The sequence below is a fragment of the Giraffa tippelskirchi genome, chromosome 5, assembly GCF_054371585.1.
Source record: "Giraffa tippelskirchi isolate mGirTip1 chromosome 5, T2T-mGirTip1v1.2.pri, whole genome shotgun sequence".
Lineage (NCBI taxonomy): Eukaryota > Metazoa > Chordata > Mammalia > Artiodactyla > Giraffidae > Giraffa > Giraffa tippelskirchi.
The window spans coordinates 36,068,291-36,091,714 of NC_137279.1; the positions used below are offsets into that span (position 1 = coordinate 36,068,291).

General features: G+C 37.7%; 1 protein-coding gene across 30 annotated transcripts in view; it reads left to right on the top strand.

Annotated features, from left to right (window-relative positions):
- Positions 1–23,424, top strand: part of KIF1B (kinesin family member 1B) — a 169,969-nt gene that overhangs the window by 34,390 nt on the left and 112,155 nt on the right. For 25 of the 30 annotated variants that reach the window (XM_081489383.1, XM_081489389.1, XM_081489392.1 and 22 more), the window contains exons 3-9: positions 5,121–5,197; positions 6,056–6,235; positions 8,643–8,708; positions 9,864–10,042; positions 10,619–10,730; positions 15,119–15,196; positions 15,915–15,980. In XM_081489383.1, the coding sequence (XP_081345509.1) occupies positions 5,121–5,197; positions 6,056–6,235; positions 8,643–8,708; positions 9,864–10,042; positions 10,619–10,730; positions 15,119–15,196; positions 15,915–15,980 (758 nt within the window). Of the gene's footprint in view, positions 1–4,026; positions 4,208–5,120; positions 5,198–6,055; positions 6,236–8,642; positions 8,709–9,863; positions 10,043–10,618; positions 10,731–15,118; positions 15,197–15,914; positions 15,981–16,705; positions 16,724–23,424 lie in introns of those variants that run through there. The other 5 variants (XM_081489410.1, XM_081489409.1, XM_081489411.1 and 2 more) reach the window with 3 other exon arrangements.

Genomic DNA, 23,424 nt, shown 5'->3' on the forward strand with positions numbered 1-23,424 from the left:
GCTTAGCTTTCTTTATAGTCCAACTCTCACATCCATACATGACCACTGGAAAAACCATAGCTTTGACTAGATGGACCTTTGTCGGCAAAGTAATGTCTCTGCTTTTTAATACGCTGTCCAGGTTTGTCATAGCTTTCTTCCAAGGAGCAAGTGTCCTTTAATTTCATGGCTGCAGTCACCATTTGCAGTGTATTTGGAGCCCGAGAAAAGAATGAGTGGCAAATTAGAAGCCCTGCACACTGTGTTTTGGCTCATTTGACTTTGATACAAGAATCACTGTTTTAAATATTGCCCAGTCTTTTCAGTGATAAAATTCTCTATTCGGTGAAAGTTGATAAAATTTGTTGGTATATTTTTTTTAACTACTGGTATTTTATGTGTATACTGCATAGGTATATACTGTTTTGGCTTTTCTTTTTTGTTGTTTTTCTAGAAAATGGTACAGGATTTAATGAAGTTAAAGTTATATATGACCCGTGGAGGACATTCATCTGAGTGCCTGCTTGATGTAGGGCAGCACAGAGGATCCATAAGACATAGTCCATGTACCGAAGGGATTTTTAATGGGGTAGGAGCACCAGAGATTTGATGGCACGTCTAAAGGACTCCAATGTAGTATTGATTCATTGACTCTTGCCAAGAAGTTGAATTCTTATATTATGCATTAGCTTATTTTACCAGTAAACTTTTCTCACTTTGGCTTAAAAACCCATAGAATATGGGTTATCATACCCACTGAGGGAATTTAAAACAAGATAAAATACCTAGTTTTGAAAATTAGCATTTGTGTAGTGCTTTACTCATTTAATCCTGTGAACTAGGTATTACCTCAGTTTTAGAGAGGATACGAAAGTGTGACAACACCCAAGGTCATAAGAAAATCTAAATATATTTCTTGTTCTTACTGATACTGGTCCTCTGATTACAAGTCCTATATCCTTTACACATGTACACTCTCCTCTCTCCCCTCTTTTATTAATGGTTGGAGACATCCTGTTTCTTAGTCGACTTAAAGGAAGTGAGTTAGATTTTAGCTGTTCAGGAAGAAAAATCCTCTGGCACGTCCTTTGAAAATGTGAATTCATTGTCCGTGAGCTCAAGTACTATCATTAATATTTTATCCTTATCACAGTTTTTTTCTCTTTGCAGAGTTCTGGAGTCTTAAAATTTTTTGATAGTAAATATTTAATATATTCAAGATAATATTTATGTTATATATATGTAAATATAAAGAATAGTATAAAACAACTCTTTAACTGCTGCCCATTCTAATATATAGAAATAACCTATGCCTTCTGAGTCTGCCTACACTTCCCCCTGCAACAGGTAACAATATTGAATTTTGCATTTTTCCAAGGTGTCTTATTTCATTTAGCAATTAGAATTTTTTAAATATTGTGGGTAAATTTCATCTTGTTTGACATAACTGTTAACATAAATGGCTCTTTAAAATTCTGTTTTGATTTATTTATTTTGGAGAAGGAAATGGCAACTCACTCCAGTGTTCTTGCCTGGAGAATCCCAGGGACGGCGGAGCCTGGTAGGCTGCCATCTGTGGGGTCGCACAGAGTCGGACATGACTGAAGCGACTTAGCAGCAGCAGCAGCAGACATACTTTTGTTAATAATAAGGCAGTTATAAAAAAGGCAGTTTGATGTAGAGTATTCAGAAGTAGAAATAAAATGTTGTACACATGAACTTAATCTAATGTTGTAAACCAGTATTACTTCAATAAGATATAAACATTCAATAGAAATTTGAAAAAGAAAAGGTGTATCTTTCTTATCTTTGTATACGAAACGCTTACTATGCAGCAAATGTGCCCCCACCCCTGCCAAAGTTTGTTAAATAAATTCATGCATCTGTGTGCTGAGTGGAATACATCGTAGCTGGAAAGAAAAAAATAGATAAAAATAAAAGGCAGCTTGATTTTGAAGCTGGAAGTTAGGAATATTTATTAGTTTCAGAAGTTTCTAAGATCAGGGAGAAGACTCTGTTAAGGAAGAGGAAAAGGATTTTGTGTAATTCAAGGAAATTACTCGCTGGAGGACTTTTTCTTTTGCTTTACTAGAGAAAGGAGAACAAAGGGGTAGGATTGGAAAACTTGCCCTTTCTTAAATTGTTCTTGGCAGACTGGTACTGCCAGTGAGTAGCCTAAGAGTGAATAAAATATGGTTTCAAGTTTTATGACAGCAGGTCTTCACCGTGGTTTTGAGTGGTGATGACTACTTCATAGGTCATTTCCTAGATCATGTAATTTTCCTTTTTGCTGAGCCACTGAAACCTGGAATCTGATTCACCAAGTATGATGCTAATTTCCGTTTTCTTGGTAGAGTTTCTGTGTGGTCTTTCATCTTTTAGGAACTGTAATTCTCATAGTTCCTTGTTTCATATGGATGAGGAGAGTTCTGAACAATGCCTGCCATACAGTTTGGGTCTGAGGTGGTCATAAATGTGCATACACATGCACATGCATAATCACATGTATAAAAGTGCCTTACTCTGAAAGAGATGGTAATACCAGACCATCTGACCTGTCTCTTGAGAAACCTGTATGCAGGTCAGGAAGCAACAGTTAGAACTGGACATGGAACGACAGACTGGTTCCAAATAGGAAAAGGAGTACGTCAAGGCTGTATATTGTCACCCTGCTTATTTAACTTCTATGCAGAGTACATCATGAGAAACGCTGGGCTGGAAGAAACACAAGCTGGAATCAAGATTGCCGGGAGAAATATCAATAACCTCAGATATGCGGATGACACCACCCTTATGGCAGAAAGTGAAGAAGAACTAAAGAGCCTCTTGATGAAGGTGAAAGAGGAGAGTGAAAAAGTTGGCTTAAAGCTCAACGTTCAGACAACTAAGATCATGGCATCTGGTCCCATCACTTCATGGGAAATAGACGGGGAAACAGTGGAAACAGTGTCAGTGGAAACAGTGTTTATTTTTTTGGGCTCCAGAATCACTGCTGATGGTGACTGCAGCCATGAAATTAAAAGACGCTTACTCCTTGGAAGGAAGGTTATGGCCAACCTAGATAGCATATTTAAAAGCAGAGACATTACTTTGCTAACAAAAGTCCGTCTAGTCAAGGCTATAGTTTTTCCAGTGGTCATGTATGGATGTGAGAGTTGGACGGTGAAGAAAGCTGAGCGCCGCAGAATTGATGCTTTTGAACTGTGGTGTTGGAGAAGACTCTTAAGAGTCCCTTGGACTGCAAGGAGATCCAATCAATCCATCCTAAAGGAGATCAGTCCTGGGTGTTCATTGGAAGGACTGATGTTGAAGCTGAAACTCTAATACTTTGGTCACCTCATGCAAAGGGTTGACTCATTGGAAAAGACCCTAATGCTGGGTAGGATTGGGGGCGGGAGGAGAAGGGGACGACAGAGGATGAGATGGTTGGATGGCATCACCGACTCGATGGACATGGGTTTGGGTAAACTCCGGGAGTTGGTGATGGACAGAGAGGCCTGGCGTGCTGCAATTCATGGGGTCGCAAAGAGTCGGACACGACTGAGCGACTGAACTGAACTGAACTGTGTTTTCCTTGGTGATCGCTGCATGTGCAGAGTATTTGAGTGGTGGCTGTCTGGGCTCAGGAGCTGGACTCCCCAGATTCACCTCCTGAATTGCCACTAGCTAGCCCTGGAGCCTTGGGTTTTCCTTAACCTCTTTGTGATGGTTTCTTTATAAAATGGAGATAATAAAGCATCTGCCTTATTAAGTGATTCGGAGGATTAAATAGGTCTGTGCATAGAAAGTACATACAGCCTGATTAAGTGCTCCATGGATTTGGCTGCTATTTAAATCTTGCAGGTAGGGCCTTTTGTTTAGAAACATACTTCTTTGCTTAGATTACCATTTGTGTGGGGGGGAGATGTTCTTTCTAGAACCATGTCTCCTTGTCACATGATTATGTGCTGTGAGCCTTATTAATCTTCTGTCAGCATTTGAGGTTGGAACATAAGTGTGGCCATACCCTGTGGAATCCAGTGAGAGAGAACTAAGCACCGTAGCAACTGTTGCTATTTGTGTCCCAAGCAGCAGCTGCCCGGGGGACAGATTTATTTTTTAATCCTGATCTCACTGATAGCTTGGGATGTGGCCCTGCCTTAGAGAAGTGGATTGGTTGAGATGCCCGGTCTTTGAGGCGACTTCATGGCCACATGTTACAAAGATTCTATTCCATGTGAAATATGAGGTACTAAAGCTTTGTGTATGTGAGGGAGGAAGAGAGGCCAAGCCTCAGTATTCAGTTTAGGCCCTGAAGTATGTGACTGGATTAAGTACACAAGAAATCACTTTTGATGTAAACAGTGATTTCAGAAATAAAACTCTCCTTCCAATGAATGCTTCCTTACTGAATGCTTTTCTTAAATAGATAATAAGATCTTTAAAAAGAGTTTGTTTCAAGCAGTGGTTGGATTAATTCAATAATTTTTCTACATTTTATTTTTAATGTGTTGATATATTTCAAGCCTTAATGCTGCTGCTGCTGCTGCTAAGTCACGTCGGTCGTGTCCGACTCTGTGCGACCCCATAGACGGCAGCCCACCAGGCTCTGCCATCCCTGGGATTCTCTAGGCAAGAACACTGGAGTGGGTTGCCATTTCTTTTTCCAGTGCATGAAAGTGAAAAGTGAAAGTGAAGTCGCTCAGTCATGTCCAACTCATCGCAACCCCATGGACTGCAGCCTACCAGGCTCCTCCGTCCATGGGATTTTCCAGGCAAGAGTACTGGAGTGGGTTGCCATTGCCTTCTCCGCAAGCCTTAATGAAGTACCTTGAAACAGTCACATGACCCATTTCCAGATTTTTTTTCTTCGAACTTACCTAGATTCAGTCACAGGATATTTACTGAATATCTACTAGATAGCAAGCTCTGTTGTAAATCCTGGTGACATCTTGTAAATGTTGTTGGTCGGATTTTTTTTTTGAGTTCTATATATAGACCCTATCTATTAAAAATGTGATTAATTTTATTTTTCGGTTGCTCTATTGAGATTCAGTTGTATGAGTTTACTGATTTGAATGTTTTGAGCTTACTGCATAATATCATGTTGAACTAACATTTAATTGAGTGACTTATAAAATCAAAACATTTTCCTCCTGCAGGTATTATTAACCCAAAGAACCCAAAGGAAGCTCCAAAGTCTTTCAGCTTTGACTACTCCTACTGGTCTCACACCTCGGTGAGTGTACCCATGGTGCAGTGCAGTAGAACATTGTGGGTTATAAATGGTTTGAAAGAGCCTGCAGGTCCGCAGGGAAAGCAGAGATTACCAACATCTAGGCAAATGAAGAGTAGGACCTTTTGCAGTGTGCCCTTAGTTATTACAGGACCCCAAATCTTGCTGGCTTCTAGTGATTGTTCCTAGAGTTTGCTTCTGCATCTCTATTACACATTTTTTGTTTTTCCTGTTTTCCATTAGAGTAGGAGATGTTTTAAACTACTGCAAAGCCTAATTGCCAAGGGAAGAGTCTGTGAAAGGGACTGGAAAACATTCTCCAAAAGCTGTGTTTATTGAGAAATAACCACACTACCTGGAGCAAGTTCAAAGAATTTTTTGTTGTTGTTGTTGCATGTGGGTTGCATTTGTTGCAATTTGTTGCATTTGGCATGTGGGCTCTTCCCCAACCGGGGGTCAAACCCATATTCCCCTGCATTGGGAACACAGTCTTAACTACTGGACTGCCAGGGAAGTCCCCAAAGAAGTATTTTTATATGTGGACTTGATGTTTGATTTTCTAGTCACATTTCCCACTTAAGAAAATTTTCTTGGAGCTCCCTATGAATGGAAGAGTGATCCTTTCAAGGTTATGGAAAATGAAATGTAATCATGTCAGATAATTTCATGTAGATATTTTTATGTATGGGTGGCCTTAATGTCTCTAATAGTACCTGTGTGTGTGTGTGTGTGTTTAATGAGAAAAATAAACTATATATAGGGGGCACTATTCTGATTTGAAACACTTGTTTATTATAGAAGTAATAAGCATAGGAAAAAGTATAAATAAATGCCATTTATTTTTCCTTTTAATCTTTACAGCCTGAAGATCCCTGTTTTGCATCTCAAAACCGTGTATACAATGATATTGGAAAGGAAATGCTCTTACATGCCTTTGAGGGATATAATGTCTGTATTTTTGCCTATGGGCAGACTGGGGCTGGAAAGTCTTATACAATGATGGGTAAACAAGAAGAAAGCCAGGCTGGCATCATTCCACAGGTACAAAACACAGCAACAAAAAACTTCTGTTCATTATTACTCTTAGTCCTTAATTACTTTAACAGTTTTTATTTAGCAAAAATTTATTCAGGGACTATCGTATGCAGGGCTCAAATGTAAATCACCTGTCCCTTTCCTTCAGAGGAGCTCACAGCCTGATGGAAAAGACTGATATGTATTCAGAGTCTGTTTTTTAGCCAATATCATGTTACTTTATCTTTTGAACAATGTTATCAGCTTCTTTTAAACATGATGGTAGGTGCCAGGTTCTGTTCTGAATCCTAGGAACACCTAGTGAGTGTTGTTGGTCTCATATTTTCCCCCAGTTCATGTTTCTTAACATTGTGAGCACCCAGATCACTTCTTAAGAATATGATTATTTTTGTTTTTTGATTGCCTTCTCTTTTGTGTTATTAAATTAATTCTATCACTTAAACTTTGAGCAGTCTGAGATTTTTTTTAAGAGCAGTTAGTCTTGATTTTGTATTTTGTTTGGGAATTGAGAAAAGTTGTCACATAGGTATATTTAGAAGGAACTTCTTTTGCTAATAACAGGAACATGGTTTGCTTTTATTAGTGATATTTGGGATTAATTTTAAAATGTCCTTTTACTGTAGGCCTAGTGTGGCCATTCGGAGAAGGCAATGGCACCCCACTCCAGTACTCTTGCCTGGAAAATCCCATGGACGGCGGAGCCTGGTAGGCTACAGTCCATGGGGTCGCTAAAAGTCGGACACGGCTGAGCGACTTCACTTTCACTTTTCCCTTTCATGCACTGGAGAAGGAAATGGCAATCCACTCCAGTATTCTTGCCTGGAGAATCCCAAGGACGGCAGAGCCTGATGGGCTGCCGTCTATGGGGTCGCACAGAATCGGACACAACTGAAGCGACTTAGCAGCAGCAGCAGTGTGGCCATTGCTGTATTCTGAAAATAAAATACATAAGGAGAAATAGCTACTTTTTTGAAAGGATTATTGGATTTATACTTTTAAATTCAGCTATATAATTGAAATTATTAAAAAAAATGGAAGATACTAGCATACTTTTTTCTGTAAAAAGTATGTGTCTGAATTAAGACATATGTTTGGGAACTGTCCTTTATGTAGAGTAATGGTAATAATTATAATACTAGTTAGAGAAAACATTGTGAGCACTCATCACACGCCAGACACAGGTCTAAGTTCTTTACAATTCTTAGCTCATCTAATCCTCTTCATGTGACCCTGAGAGGTCGGTGCCCTTGTTTCCCTCATTTACAGATGAGGGAACTGAGGCACGGAGAGAGCATGTCACCTGCACACGTACATGGCAGATCCAGGATCCACGAGGAGGCAGGGTAGTTCTGGAGTCTTTGCTTTTACTTTTATGTAGTAACTTCTTCAGCAGTAAAATAATCGTTTGTAGATTATAAGTTATTTATTTTATCCTATTACCACACTTAGTTTCTCTTTCTCTTTTGTTTAATTTGTTTGTTATTGTAATTCTTGCATGGTTACATATGTATCTCTTTTCCTGATAAAATTTTGGAATATTTTAATGCCAAAGCATGAATTTTTAAAAAGATTGTTAAGTTCTAGAAACTGACACTTGTAATTACATATTAAGTTCTATTTGAACTTCTAAAGAATCATGAACATATAGCTCATTTTTCAAAGGTATGTTGATTGCTTTAATACGAAGCATATAGCAAATGAAAATTCAGTGGATTTTTATTAATATTCTTATTTAAAGCATCACATATTTTAAGTAAATTAAAGGATAGGGAGACTAAAATTTTATAATTTTCCTGATCTAGAAAAATTAATGTATTCCACCAGAAATGTCACTATGTAATGGACTGGCCTCTCATAAGAGGGGTTGGAATCTTAAGGCAGAGGTAAAGGGGAGAAATTATAGAGTCAAAACTCTTCTTGAAAATACTTTCATTTACTTCCTTCAAATAACGTGTGTTTTCCCTATACATGTATATATGTATGTATAAATTTACAATGTATATATAACTGATAACATATAATAAAATTTATATATCATGATAAATAAGTGTGTAAAATAGTTTAATAGTAATTTTACTTCTACAGTTACAATACTCATGGTAGAGTCACAGTTAATTCTAGTATGATATGAAGAGTTGAATTCCCATGAAGTGAAATCAGTGACATAACAATAGAAGACAATTCTCTTCCCCTAAATGTGATTTTCTTTCTAAGGAAACGTTGAGGTGATATTGTTGAGGGAAAATAGAGATTAGCTGAGAGGAATGTGTTCCAGACTTTCCTTTTATTTCATTTAAAGCATTTACCCTTGATGTTGATGCCATTAACATTTTGAAAAAGAGAAAACGAATCTTGCTAATCTCTAGCACTCATGGGTAAGTTCTGACTTATGCCTCTCGTTCTGCTCCTACAGTTATGTGAAGAGCTGTTTGAGAAAATCAATGACAACTGTAACGAAGAAATGTCTTACTCTGTAGAGGTGCGTACAGCTGTGGGTTAAAAACAGTCCTCGGTGCTCCATTTCCTCAAATGCTACTTTTAAATAGTTCCAAATTATGACAGAGCTATAGATCACTTAACTATTTCCCCACTTCTGTACTTTGAGGCTATTTCTAAAGTTATGGTTAATATGAAGAATGTTGCAATTAAATCTTTGTTTGAAAGTCTGTGGCTTATTGTATAGTTAAAATTCAAAGGGTAGGGAGCATGATAATGTGATTGAAATTTTTGAGCTTATAGGTAGTAGAAGAGGATGCCATTTTCTTTCATATTATGCAGAATTCACAGGCCTTTTTGGAGCATAGGGTGTATCCCTAGTTGATATTTTGTTTTTCTTTACATTGGTGGGACCTCTACCTCCTATCTTGTTTCTCTTCCTTGTTCACTCTGCTTCAGCTGTTTCTGGAACACACCAGGAACATTTCTGCCTCAGTGCTTTGTCACTTACACTTCTTTTCGCTGGAAATTTTCTTTCCAGGGTATCTTTTTGACTAAGTTTTAACACTAATAGAAATCTTATTTTCAAGCTTTTGGAGTAATTGTAATCCTCAGTTATTGACAACATCGTACATTAGAAAAAAAGCCCCATGAATAACTGATTTGTTGTTTAGTCACTAAGTTGTGTCTGACTCTTTTGTGACCCCACGGACTATATGTAGCCCACCAGTCTCCTCTGTTCCTGGGATCTTTCAGGCAAGAATATTGGAGTGGGTTGCCATTTCCTTCTCCAGGCTATCTTCTCTACCCAGGGATCAAACTTGCCTCTCCTGCATTGGCAGGTGGATTCTTTACCACTGAGCCACCTGGGAAGCCCTAATAACTGATAAGTTACTACTAAAAGGGCTTCGCAAGTGGTACTAGTAGTAAAGAATCCACCTGCCAATGCAGGAGATGCAAGAGACACAGGTTCGATCCCTGAGTTGGAAAGATCCTTGACTGCGAGTACTCAGTTATATCTGTGCTACTGGTAAGAGAATAAAAGGGACTAGAACTATGGCATTTCACATTGTAAAGGCTGTTGATCTTGAATTGAGAGCTTTTAATAAAAGATGGAAAGATAAAATGATTTAAACTTTGTAATGTATAGGATTTCTTTTTCCAAGTCCTCTAAATCACTTTAATAACATATTCATAGGTGAGCTACATGGAAATTTACTGTGAGAGAGTACGAGACTTGCTGAATCCCAAAAACAAGGGTCATCTGCGTGTGCGTGAACATCCCCTTCTTGGCCCTTATGTGGAGGACCTGTCAAAGTTGGCAGTCACTTCCTACACAGACATTGCTGATCTCATGGACGCTGGGAACAAAGCCAGGTATGGGAGGAAACAGACTCATGATCGAGGTTTTTGGTACGTTTTGAGCCCCTTAGTTCCTGGTTAAGGGTTTGAGACCACATTTATAGCTGTGGAAGTTGCTTTTACCGTGGAGTGCTCTGATCCTTTGGCTGTACTGGAAAAGCAGTGGTCTCAGCGTATTTGGTGTTCTTATCCAGACAGCACACTACTGAACCACATCAGAACTTTGGTTAAGTTCTGCTGTTAGGTTTTGATCAAGTCATGGTAAAATATTGGTCATCACACGCCTATGGTAGTAATTGATTCTTGAATAATCGAGCATCTAATGAACAATAAAAATCAGATGCCTCAGTGCTTTCTAAAGGTAGAGCTGGAATATCAAAAATGATTCTGATGGGGTGCCTTTGAAGTTGGAGGTAGCTTGATAGGATCACAAATTGTATTCAGAGCAGTTTTGTGAAAGTGGCAGTCTTGTAATATGAAGAAGTTTAAAACTGTTGCTTGTGATTGATATGCTTATAATTTGGAGGCTGCTGTCATTTTAACATTCATCTAAGGATTCCATTATCATGTGATCACCTTTATATTTTTTAGGACAGTGGCAGCTACCAACATGAATGAAACAAGTAGCCGTTCCCATGCTGTGTTTACCATTGTGTTCACCCAGAAGAAACATGATACTGAGACCAACCTTTCCACTGAGAAGGTAGGAGAACTTCAATGTCTGGGCTTGAATTGTGTGGAGTGGAGATTTTTGGAAGCCCCTCCTGCTACCTTTGGATTTTGTGGAAGGAAGGAAAGTGCCCTTTTACCTAATGGAGGGTACCTTATACTTTATGCTTGTCATTTATATTCCACTCTATACCAGTTCTGAGTGTGGGTTTTTAAGTGAAATTGCAAGGTAGAAAATAAGAAACAAACCAAGACACTTGAGTCTCAAAAACTACTCCATGCAAGAGGGTTAAGCAGTTCTGTGGGGAAGAAAATGCTTCCTTTGTTTCTTGATTGGAACCTCTTAATTACCTTACTAACATCTTTGGTATATGTATTTTACTTTTTTGAGCTCTGATAATATTACTGTGGAATTAAACTGTTTAAGCAAACAAGATACGTTTTATTTGGGGGGTTAAAAATAGCTACACAGCATTTTTGGTATTCTTCAAATGCTTGTGCTTGTTAATTTCTCATTTTCTACAGTGGTTGGCTAATACAGTAGATTGGAATTAAATTGTTTTCTTTAGATCTTGGCCTTCCATTTTTCAGCATTGTTATGTTGGGCAAGTCACTTAAACTCTTTGTGCCTCAGTTTCTCTAACTTCATAGGATTGGTAAGGAGGAGTAAGTATTAATATAGGTTAAGTGCATGTGTCTAATGCCTGGCACAGCATAGCCATTTAATAAATGTTAATTTTATTGGCATTACTATTAATAATAAACTTATGTTGACTTCTACTCTGCCTGCTTTCCTAAGTAGCATGCAGCTGGATTTTTAAATCTGAAGTTAGTTATTATACTGGCTCTTATGAAAGATCTCGCCTGAGAACTTTGTGATGCCAATATCATTAAAAACTAAAATCACCTTTTACTTGATGACTTGTTTGTTTTTAGCTGAAGATAATTTTTTTAAAATGTACTCTTCATATAAGTAATCAAATAGCTTGACACTGCTTAGCCAGAGGTTCTGTATTAATGTAATTTAGTAGTATTTGTCTGAATGGCACCAAGGAACATCCTGTGTGAAAGCATTTTTTTCTTTTCTTCCATCATGTCAGCTCTACAACAATAATGATATTAACCCCATAACCGTAGCTTCCCTGACAATCCATTTTGGATACTTTGCTGAAGTATTTTTAAAAAAACAACTTTATTGAGGTGTTATTGAAGCACAATAAACCACACATATTTGGAGTATAAAACTAGATCAAGTATGTATATAGTAAACCCCACCTCCCCCATCTGCAGGGGATACTTTCCACAACCCTCAGTGGATGCCAGCAACTGCAGATAGTATCAAAACCCTTATATATATTGTTTTTTTCTCATACATGTATGCTGCTGCTACTGCTGCTAAGTCGCTTCAGTCGTGTCCGACTCTGTGCGATCCCATGGACGGCAGCCCACCAGGCTCCGCCATCCCTAGGATTCTCCAGGCAAGAATACTGGAGTGGGTTGCCATTTCCTTCTCCAGTGCATGAAAGGGAAAAGTGAAAGTGAAGTCACTCAGTCATGTCTGACTCTTAGCAACCCCATGGACTGTAGCCTACCAGGCTCCTCCATCCATGGGATTTTCCAGGCAAGAGTACTGGAGTGGGGTGCCATTGCCTTCTCCGTATGTTGCTGCAAATGGCATTATTTCCTTCTTCTTATGACTGAGTAGTATTCCATTGTATGCATGTCCTACATTTTCTTTATCCATTCTTTTGTCGATGGATATTTAGGTTGTTCCCATGTTGTGACTATTGTAAATAGTGCTGCTATGAACATAGAGATACATGTTTCTTTTAGAATTATATTTAAAAACTACTTTTTAAAGATGAATTTCAGTATAATGCTAGGAAAAGACTATAGCAGGTTGAGCATGTCAACCCTCCCTCTGAAAGGGATGAGAAAATAGGATTACAGTAGTTTGAGAAGACCTCAGATGTTGTTTCGTTCTGAAAAAGTAAAAACTAAAGCAGTTGGAAATGCTGATGGGAAAGAACTAGTAGAAACAAGTTGAACAATGCAGCTGGTCAAAGAGGAATTCAGAGAGGTGGTACAGAATCTGAACAGGCAGCAGAGTCTTCAGTTCTGAGTGTGGACAAACAGTGTTGCTTGTCATGCCAGTAAACAAAGGATGTTGAGGCCACCAAGCCAGCAGCCTCTGCAGCTACCTTCAAGGGACTCAAGATGGGAAGGAGTAGGATACTGGTCCGGGATAGCTTGTGATAAAGTTTAATTTATAAATTAGGGACATTAAGAGATTAACAACAGCAATAATAAAAATAGGACAATTATAACAATATACTGTGATATTGATACGTAAATGTTGTCTCTCTCACTCTCAAAATATCTTTCTGTACAAGCTTAGTGCCTTTTCCCTCTTAATGAAGCAGTCATCACACACTGTGGGCCTAACTTTTGCAGCCTGAAGTTCGGCAGTGAAAATTAACAGAAATTTCTTTTTCCCTCTTTGCAATTTCATGATTAGAAGATTCATTGCTACCGTAGATAGTAGCAACCTTAGCATACACTTAAGAGAAGCTCTGTATTTATATGTCAAAGGCTTCTCTTTGACATACCTGAATTATCAGTATTACTGCTTTTGTGTTTTGGGACTATTTTTAAATAAGGATCACTGGAACACCAGAACTGTTGATACCCCAAGAGCTAATCTGGTAATTGAGATGGCTACTAAGGTACTGATTAGTGGGATATGCTGGATAAAGGGGTGATTGCATCCCGGGCATGGACAGGGATAGAGTGAGATTTCTTCATGCTACTTAAAATAACACACAACTTAAAACCTATGAATTGTTTGTTTTTGGAATTTTCCATTTAACACTTACCAAAGATCCGCTAGAGAAGGGAAAGGCTACCCACTCCAGTGTTCTCATCTGGAGAAATCCATGGATTATAAAATCCACGGGGTAGCAAAGAGTCGGACACCACTGAGCGACTTTCACATAGTTGACCATGGATAACTGAAACCATGGGAAGTGAAATGAGATATACTGCTGCTACTGCTAAGTCGCTTCAGTCGTGTCCGACTCTGTGCGACCCCATAGACGGCAGCCCATCAGGCTCTGCCGTCCCTGGGATTCTCCAGGCAAGAATACTGGAGTGGGTTGCCATTTCCTTCTCCAGTGCATGAAAGGGAAAAGTGAAAGTGAAGTCGCTCAGTCGTGTCCAACTCTTAGCGACCCCATGGACTATAGCCTACCAGGCTTCTCCGTCCATGGGATTTTCCAGGCAAGAGTACTGGAGTGGGGTGCCACTGCCTTCTCCGGAAATGAGATATAAGGAGGGGGCTATTGTACACCTGTAAAACCGGTACCACAGTTCAGATAATGAGAATTTCTGTTACCCTAAAGAGTTGCCTCATGCTCCTTTGTAATTTCTTCCACCCTCATCCTCAGGCCATCTCTGATTGGCTTTTTGTCACTATAGATTAGTTTACACTTTCCAGAATTTTGTATAAATAGAATCATATTGTATGTACTATTTTCAGCCTGGCTTCTTTCAACTTAGCATAATGGTTTTGAGATTCATCCGTGTTGTTGTATGTATCAATAGTTATTCATTTCCATGACTGATTAGTATTCCATTGTGTAGATATCTCACAGTTTGCTCATTAATTCATCTGTTGATGGGCCTCTAAATTGTTTCCAGTTTTTGATCATTACAAATGAAGATGCCATAAACATTTATGTACATGAAGGTCTTTGTGTGTGTGCTTCTTTTTTGTTTTTCTTGGTAAATAACTAGGAATAAGATGGTTGAGTCTTACGGTCAGTTTTTGTTCAGATTCTTAAGAATCTGCCAAACTGCTTTCAAAAGTGATCATATCATTTTGCATTCCTATCAACAGTGTGAGAATTTCAGTTGCTAAAGCTTCGTTTTTAATATGTCACTTAGGGACTTCCCTGGCGGTCCAGTGGTTAAGACTTCGCCTTCCAATGCAGGGGGTGAGGGTTCGATCCCTGGCAGGGAGTTAAACCCCACATGCCTCCGGGCCAAAAACTAAAACATAAAACAGAAGCAATCTTGTAACAGATTCAATAAAGACTTTAAAAATGGTCCACATCAAAAAAAAAATCTTTAAAAAAAAAAAAAATGTCACTTAATGGGTTAGTGAGTTTTATATATTTTTATGACATAGCATTTTAAGATGTGTTTATTCTGAAATTACTTCTTTTAAACCAAGATAATTGCTGTGAACTCTTTTTGCATGCTGTTTAAATTGACTGCCATATATTTGTCTTCCTGTGCCACATATGAGGCCTAATTAATCTTTTTAGTGTTCTCTATGCCTTAATCTTTTAATTTCTTGCCTCTAAATGTTTTCTGCTTCTCCCTTGCTTATTTTTTAACTGCCTCAATGTTCTTTACCAGGTCAGTAAAATCAGCTTGGTGGATCTAGCAGGAAGTGAACGAGCTGATTCAACTGGTGCCAAAGGGACTCGATTAAAGGTATTTATCTTACCAAGTAAATAGCCTAGTCAATCAATGCTCTATGACACAGGTTAGCAAGCTATGGCCAGTAGGACAAATCCACCCCACTGCCTGTTTTCAAAGATAAAATTTTCTTGGGATACAGCTGCATCTATTCATGTATTGTCTGTGGCTGCTTTCGTGCTACAGTAATAGGGTTGAGAAGTTGCAGCAGAGGCCGCGTGGCCCACAAAACCATTGACAGAAGAAATTTTCTGACTTCTGACTTGTAACTTCAGTGCAAGATATGTTACATGATAATAGTTAAGGAGGACTTCATAGTCAAGGTGAAAATTGAATTGTATTTTGGGGAATGGTTAGAATTTGGTTAGATGGAAGTAAGGGACAATAATTGGAAAAAGATACACAAGATCCAGATGTGAGAACAAGCATGGTCTTTTCTAGAGATTTGCTTAACGAGAGGAGAAATTGCACATCAGTGAGTTGTGGAAAGAAGGCTGCATTTGTGAGTTTTTTGAGCATAGACATAGTGACGATAATTTAGGACTATAAGTTAAGCATGTGGTCTTGGCCTGTCAACAAGTGGAGAGGAGAAAAGATTGAGGGTTGAAGTTTTTAGAACTTGTGGTCATAAATAATGCTAGCATTTGGCTAGTTGTATTTTATGTATTATATATGATGTGGCATTAGTAGAAATTCTTTATCATAATTCTTTTATGTTTCATATTGATTTCAGGAAGGAGCAAATATTAATAAGTCTCTTACAACTCTGGGTAAAGTCATTTCAGCCTTGGCAGAGGTGGTAAGTGTTACACTTCATTGTAAGGGAAAATTTGTCTACTCAGCAAATGTACTTGACTAATATTTTATGATTGCTCATAAAGGGTATTCTCTTTTTTCCTTTTATATAATGTCTTTCTCTTTTTAGAGCTTTTCAGATAAGATAGTAGGTGTGGCACACTTTGTGCTGAAAATAAAAGTGATTAAGGAGAATGAAAGTAAATGTAGATCTGTAAAGGCTAGAATTAAACTAGGTCTTTTCAAAGACCTGAGGTTTGACTGTTTGAGCCTTACTTTGTAGCTCTTGTAAAAGCAACTATATTTATTGTATTTTATTTTCTATGTGATCTTTTCTAAGTAGGTTACTGTACATTTTGGAATATTTTGAGCAATTTGCCTTGACAAGTGCTGTTGATTTGTGGGCCAATAAACTATTTTTTAAAGTAGTTTTATTTTTTTTCTTATTTCTTAGAATTAAAATGAAGCCCCTTATACAAAAATAGTTGAAACAATTTTTGTATAAGGGGCTTCATTATTTAGGTTAGAAGCTAAGGAAGTGCTGGTTATTTTATGCTCTAGTTTGGTACCTCATTTGAATCTCTAAAAAGGATTAAATGTTTTCTTGCTTGTCTCTGAGAAGTGATATTCAATTTACGACTTAAAAAAATTTTTTTAATGACTTAAAATATTTTCTGTTTGGAGGCTTATCCTGTGTTCTCATTCTCTTTTAAATGCTTTTCCCCATAGGATAACTGCACCAGCAAGGTATGGTGGGGCTTGATAGAAATGATCTAGCTGTATAATCAGTTGCTGATTTTAAATCCTCAACAGGATGCTTGGAGGCATAAGTAGGAATGGAAACTTCAAGAAGCATTATATTTGTTTTCTAGCTCTGGAATTTAGAATTGCTATTTAGGGTGATCGTGAATCACGAGACAGCACACCAATACAAAGAGGTTTAAGAAAAATACAGCTATCATGTCAAGAAGCCAGCTATGTTTTAGAATGGTGCCCATAAAAAATTTAATTTTATTGCTCTTAGGAGGCATATAGGTGATTGCCATATAGATTTTCTACCATGAAAAGTCACGGATTATTTAAATTATTAAATTTTTTTCTTATTCTTTAGTTATACATAAATTGAAGGCTCTAAGATCAAATTGAATTTCTAACTGTTTTTAACTGTTAAATGTTTCCAGAAAACATTGTTTGCATTCTTAGTAATCCAGATACAGTAGATTTTTCTTTTCCTTATATTTCTACACAGATATTCCAAAATTTGTTAATACTCTTTTGCAGAAATAATAAGGCACTCAATAGTTTGATCTGAATCACAAGAGTATCATGGGGGATAGAGGCAGTGTTTGCTTTGAAATATTTTTAAATATATAGCTTTGCATATTCTCTAGTTCTATAAAAATATTTTAAAAAGTGCTAGCTTTCTGGGTTTTTGCTTTTTGTTTTGTTCTGTTCATTGGACAAAGCTGCCTGAGACAAAAACATCTCTCTGCTATTTGATATAATACATGTGTGGATATTCTTCCAATATTTAATAGGTCCTAGAACAATGAAGACTTAAAATTTAGTGATTATTCTAACTTGTCCTGTCCATTTGCTCATCTATTTACATCTGTATCAACCAGAGGAAAAGTTTACGAAGTATTTTTCTGTGTATTTCCCACACTGATCTATGTCACAAAATTTTGTAAATGATCTTTTATAATCTGTTTTATAAAACCCAGTTTAGAACTGTGTGTCTGTGTCATAAACTGTAACAGGTCAGAAATAAATGTTAGTTTTTATATAACAAGCATGATTTTTGGTGAATTAAGATGTATTGTTATTTTCACTGGGAAGAGAAGCAGGATTATTTCCATTCATAAAATAGTATTAAATTTAATACTATTTAATTCATTAAATAGTATTTTTTAGTAAGGTTAATGATCTAAGTAAAGCTTGTAATGTAGCTGCTGAAACACTTATTTTTTTTTTTGATTGTGGATGTGAGAACAGGAGATTAATTTGTATGAGAGCAAGCAGAGAAGAAATGGCTGAAGTTCTGGGATATTTTTAAATGGAAAAGATTGAAGTTCTATTTATACTTCTTCATTTAGCTACTCCTTCTTAGTTTAGCCTAATTGACAGAAATGAATATGGAACATTTTAGAATCTGACACTGCTTACTTATTTTTACAGTTCTGTTGGCAGTCACTGTAATTGGCATACTGTAAATCTTGCAGCATTTTCAGTACTAAGGATAGGCAAAGTGAAGTGTTTAGATGCAGTGGGGAAAGGAGAGGATAAACTGAGGTTTCAGGCCCCAAGAATTTCATGTGGAATGAAAGTCCCACTCAGCTATGAATGACTGAGAGGATTAATTCTCCCTAAAGGTCTGAGTAACTTAGAAATACAACCTGCTGTGGGAAATGATGTCCTCATAGGTGAATGTGTCTGTGAGTGGAGCGGGATGAGATGTTGTTGTTCAGTCACTAAGATGACTTAGCCTGACTCTTTGCGACCCCATGGACTGCAGCATGCCAGGCTTCCGCCTGTCCTTCACTATCTCTGAGAGTTTGCTTAAGTTCATGTCCATTGAGTTGGTCATGCTATTCAGCCATCTCAAGATGTAGGGGACATGTTTGATGAGACGGAATTCAAGTACCAACTTGCCTACTTCCTTTCCTTCTCAACAAATCAGAAGTCACCTACTTAGTACTCTTTTTCTGAATACCCAGGATTTAGCAAGTAGCAGATTATGCTCAATAACCTCAGATATGCAGATGAACCACCCTTATGGCAAAAAGTGAAGAGGAACTGAAGAGCCTCTTGATGAAAGTGAAAGAGGAGAGTGAAAAAGCTGGCTTAAAACTAAACGTTCAAAAAATGAAGATCATGGCATCTGGTCCCATCACTTCATGGCAAATAGATGGGGAAACAATGGAAATAGTGACAGACTCTATTTTCTTGGGCTCCAAAATCACTGCAGATGGGGACTGCAGCCATGAAATTAAAAGACACTTGCTCGTTGGAAGAAAAGCTATGACAAACCTAGTAAAAAGCAGAGACATTGCTTTGCTGACAAAGGTCTGTCTAGTCAAAGCTATGGTTTTCCCAGTAGTCATGTATGGATGTGAGAGTTGGACTATAAAGAAAGCTGAGTGCCAAAGAATTGATGCTTTTGAACTGTGGTGTTGGAGAAGACTCTTCAACGAGGAGATCCAACCAGTCCATCCTAAAAGAAATCAGTCCTGAATATTCATTGGAGGGACTGATGCTGAAGCTCTAATTCTTTGGGCACCTGATATGAAGAATGGACTCATTGGAAAAGACCCTGATGCTGGAGAAAGATTGAAGGCAGGAGGAGAAGGGAATGACAGAGAATGAGATGGTTGGATGGCATCACTGACTCAATGGACATGAGTTTGAGCAAGCTCCGGGAGTTGGTGATGGACAGGGAAGCCTGGCATGTTGCAGTCCACGGGGTCACAAACAGTCGGACACGACTTAGCGACTGAACTGAACTGAGGTCATCCTTAGTTTAATATGACCTCAGATTATGCTAGGAATAGATTATAAAACTGCCTGTTACTGGGGCGATGCCTATCAGTGAACCCTGGCTTTCCCCTTAGTAACTTCTTAAATTATCACCACACAGTAGTCAGCCAGCAGATATTGGAGTAGCCAAAGCATTTGCATTGTGTTTTACTTTCAGAGGGTATAATTTCCTTCATTTCAGCACTGGTTTTTCATTGGTGTCTTTTGCTTTATCCTGTGATAATGGGATGGGGCATGGAGAGAGCAGTACAAGGAAACTTTTGATAAATACAGAAACTTTATCTTGCAGTGTTTCTAAATCTCCTGATCAGCAAATTGCATTGCTTTCTTAGACCTTTTCACTTTGACTCCTAATTCTAATGGTCAGATTTATTTTTGACATAATTTTCTTTTAAAAAGAAAATTTCTTTTAAAATTAAACAACACGCTTCTGAATAACCAACAAATCACAGAAGAAATCAAAAAAGAAATAAAATTATGCATAGAAATGAATGAAAATGAAAACACAACAACCCAAAACCTATGGGACACTGTAAAAGCAATACTAAGGGGAAGGTTCATAGCAATACAGGCGTACCTCAAGAAACAAGAAAAAAATCAAATAAATCAACTAACTCTACACCTAAAGCAACTAGAGAAAGAAGAAATGAAAAACCCCAGGGTCAGTAGAAGGAAAGAAATCTTAAAAATTAGGGCAGAAATAAATGCAAAAGAAACAAAAGAGACCATAGCAAAAATCAACAAAACTAAAAGCTGGTTTTTCGAGAAGATAAACAAAATTGACAAGCCATTAGCCAAACTCATCAAGAAACAAAGGGAGAAGAATCAGATCAACAAAATTAGAAATGAAAATGGACAGATCACAACAGACTCCACAGAAATACAAAGGATCATAAGAGACTACTACCAACAGCTATATGCCAATAAAATGGACAACTTGGAAGAAATGGACAAATTCTTAGAAAAGTATAACTTTCCAAAACTGAACCAGGAAGAAATAGAAGATCTTAACAGACCCATCACAAGCACGGAAATCGAAACTGTAATCAGAAATCTTCCAGCAAACAAAAGCCCAGGACCATACGGCTTCACAGCGGAATTCTACCAAAAATTTAGAGAAGAGCTAACACCTATCCTACTCAAACTCTTCCAGAAAATTGCAGAAGATGGTAAACTTCCAAACTCATTCTATGAGGCCACCATCACCCTAATTCCAAAACCAGACAAAGATGTCACAAAAAAGGAAAACTACAGGCCAATATCACTGATGAACATAGATGCAAAAATCCTTAATAAAATTCTAGCAAACAGAATCCAACATCATATTAAAAAGATCATACATCATGACCAAGTGGGCTTTATCCCAGGAATGCAAGGTTTTTTTAACATCTGCAAATCAATCAATGTAATACACCACATTAACAAATTGAAAGAAAAAAACCATATGGTTATCTCAATAGATGCAGAAAAAGCCTTTGACAAAATTCAGCATCCATTTATGATTAAAACCCTCCAGAAAGCAGGAATAGAAGGAACATATCTCAACATAATAAAAGCTATATATGACAAACCCACAGCAAACATTATCCTCAATGGTGAAAAATTGAAAGCATTTCCCCTAAAGTCAGGAACAAGGCAAGGATGCCCACTCTCACCACTACTATTCAACATAGTTTTGGAAATTTTGGCCACAGCAATCAGAGCTGAAAAAGAAATAAAAGGAATACAGATAGGAAAAGAAGAAGTAAAACTCTCACTGTTTGCAGATGACATGATCCTCTACATAGAAAACCCTAAAGACTCTACTAGAAAATTACTAGAGTTGATCAATGAATATAGTAAAGTTGCAGGATATAAAATTAACACACAGAAATCCCTTGCATTCCTATACTCCAATAATGAGAAAACAGAAAGAGAAATTAAGGAAACAATACCATTCACCATTGCAACAAAAAGAATAAAATACTTAGGAATATATCTACCTAAAGAAACAAAAGACTTATATATAGAAAACTATAAAACACTGATGAAAGAAATCAAAGAGGACACAAACAGATGGAGAAATATACCGTGTTCATGGATTGGAAGAATTAATATAGTGAAAATGAGTATACTACCCAAAGCAATCTATAGATTCAATGCAATCCCTATCAAGCTACCAATGGTATTTTTCACAGAACTAGAACAAATCATCTCACAATTTGTATGGAAATATAAGAAACCTCGAATAGCCAAAGCAATCTTGAGGAAGAAGAATGGAACTGGAGGAATCAACCTGCCTGACTTCAGGCTCTACTACAAAGCCACAGTCATCAAGACAGTATGGTACTGGCACAAAGATAGAAATATAGATCAATGGAACAAAATAGAAAGCCCAGAGATAAACCCACGCACCTATGGACACCTTATCTTCGACAAAGGAGGCAAGAATATACAATGGAGAAAAGACAATCTCTTTAACAAGTGGTGCTGGGAAAACTGGTCAACCACTTGTAAAAGAATGAAACTAGAACACTTCCTAACACCGTACACAAAAATAAACTCAAAATGGATTAAAGATCTAAACGTAAGACCAGAAACTATAAAACTCCTAGAGGAAAACATAGGCAAAACACTCTCCGACATAAATCACAGCAGGATCCTCCATGTCCCACCTCCCAGAATATTGGAAATAAAAGCAAAAATAAACAAATGGGACCTAATTAAAATTAAAAGCTTTTGCACAACAAAGGAAACTATAAGCAAGGTAAAAAGACAGCCTTCAGAATGGGAGAAAATAATAGCAAATGAAGCAACAGACAAACAATTAATCTCAAAAATATACAAGCAACTTCTGCAGCTGAATTCCAGAAAAATAAACGACCCAATCAAAAAATGGGCCAAAGAACTAAACAGACATTTCTCCAAAGAAGACATACAGATGGCTAACAAACACATGAAAAGATGCTCAACATCACTCATTATTAGAGAAATGCAAATCAAAACCACAATGAGGTATCATTTCACACCAGTCAGAATGGCTGCTATCCAAAAGTCTACAAGCAATAAATGCTGGAGAGGGTGTGGAGAAAAGGGAACCCTCTTACACTGTTGGTGGGAATGCAAACTAGTACAGCCACTATGGAGAACAGTGTGGAGATTCCTTAAAAAACTGGGAATAGAACTGCCATATGACCCAGCAATCCCACTGCCGGGCATATACACCGAGGAAACCAGAATTGAAAGAGACGCGTGTACCCCAATGTTCATCGCAGCACTGTTTACAATAGCCAGGACATGGAAGCAACCTAGATGTCCATCAGCAGACGAATGGATAAGGAAGCTGTGGTACATATACACAATGGAATATTACTCAGCCATTAAAAAAAATACATTTGAATCGGTTCTACTGAGATGGATGAAACTGGAGCCCATTATACAGAGTGAAGTAAGCCAGAAAGAAAAACACCAATACAGTATACTAATGCATATATATGGAATTTGAAAGATGGTAACGATAACCCTATATGCGAGACAGAATAAGAGACACAGATGCATGGAACAATTTTATGGACTCTGAGGGAGAAGGTGAAGGTGGGACGTTCTGGGAGAATAGCATTGAAACATGTATATTATCATATGTGAAACAGAACACCATTCCATGTTCGATGCATGAGACAAGGGCTCAGGGCCGGGGCAATGGGATGACCCAGAGGGATGGGATGGGGAGGGAGGTGGGTGGGGGGTCTAGGAAGGGGAACACATGTAAACCCATGGCTGATTCATGTCAATGTATGGCAAAAACTATTACAATATTGTAAAGTAATGAGCCCCCAACTAAAATAAATAAATTTATAAAAAAAAAAAAAAAGAAATCTAATGTGTATTACAATGTAAGAGTTACGAGATATGCAATAACCCCCTTGATGATT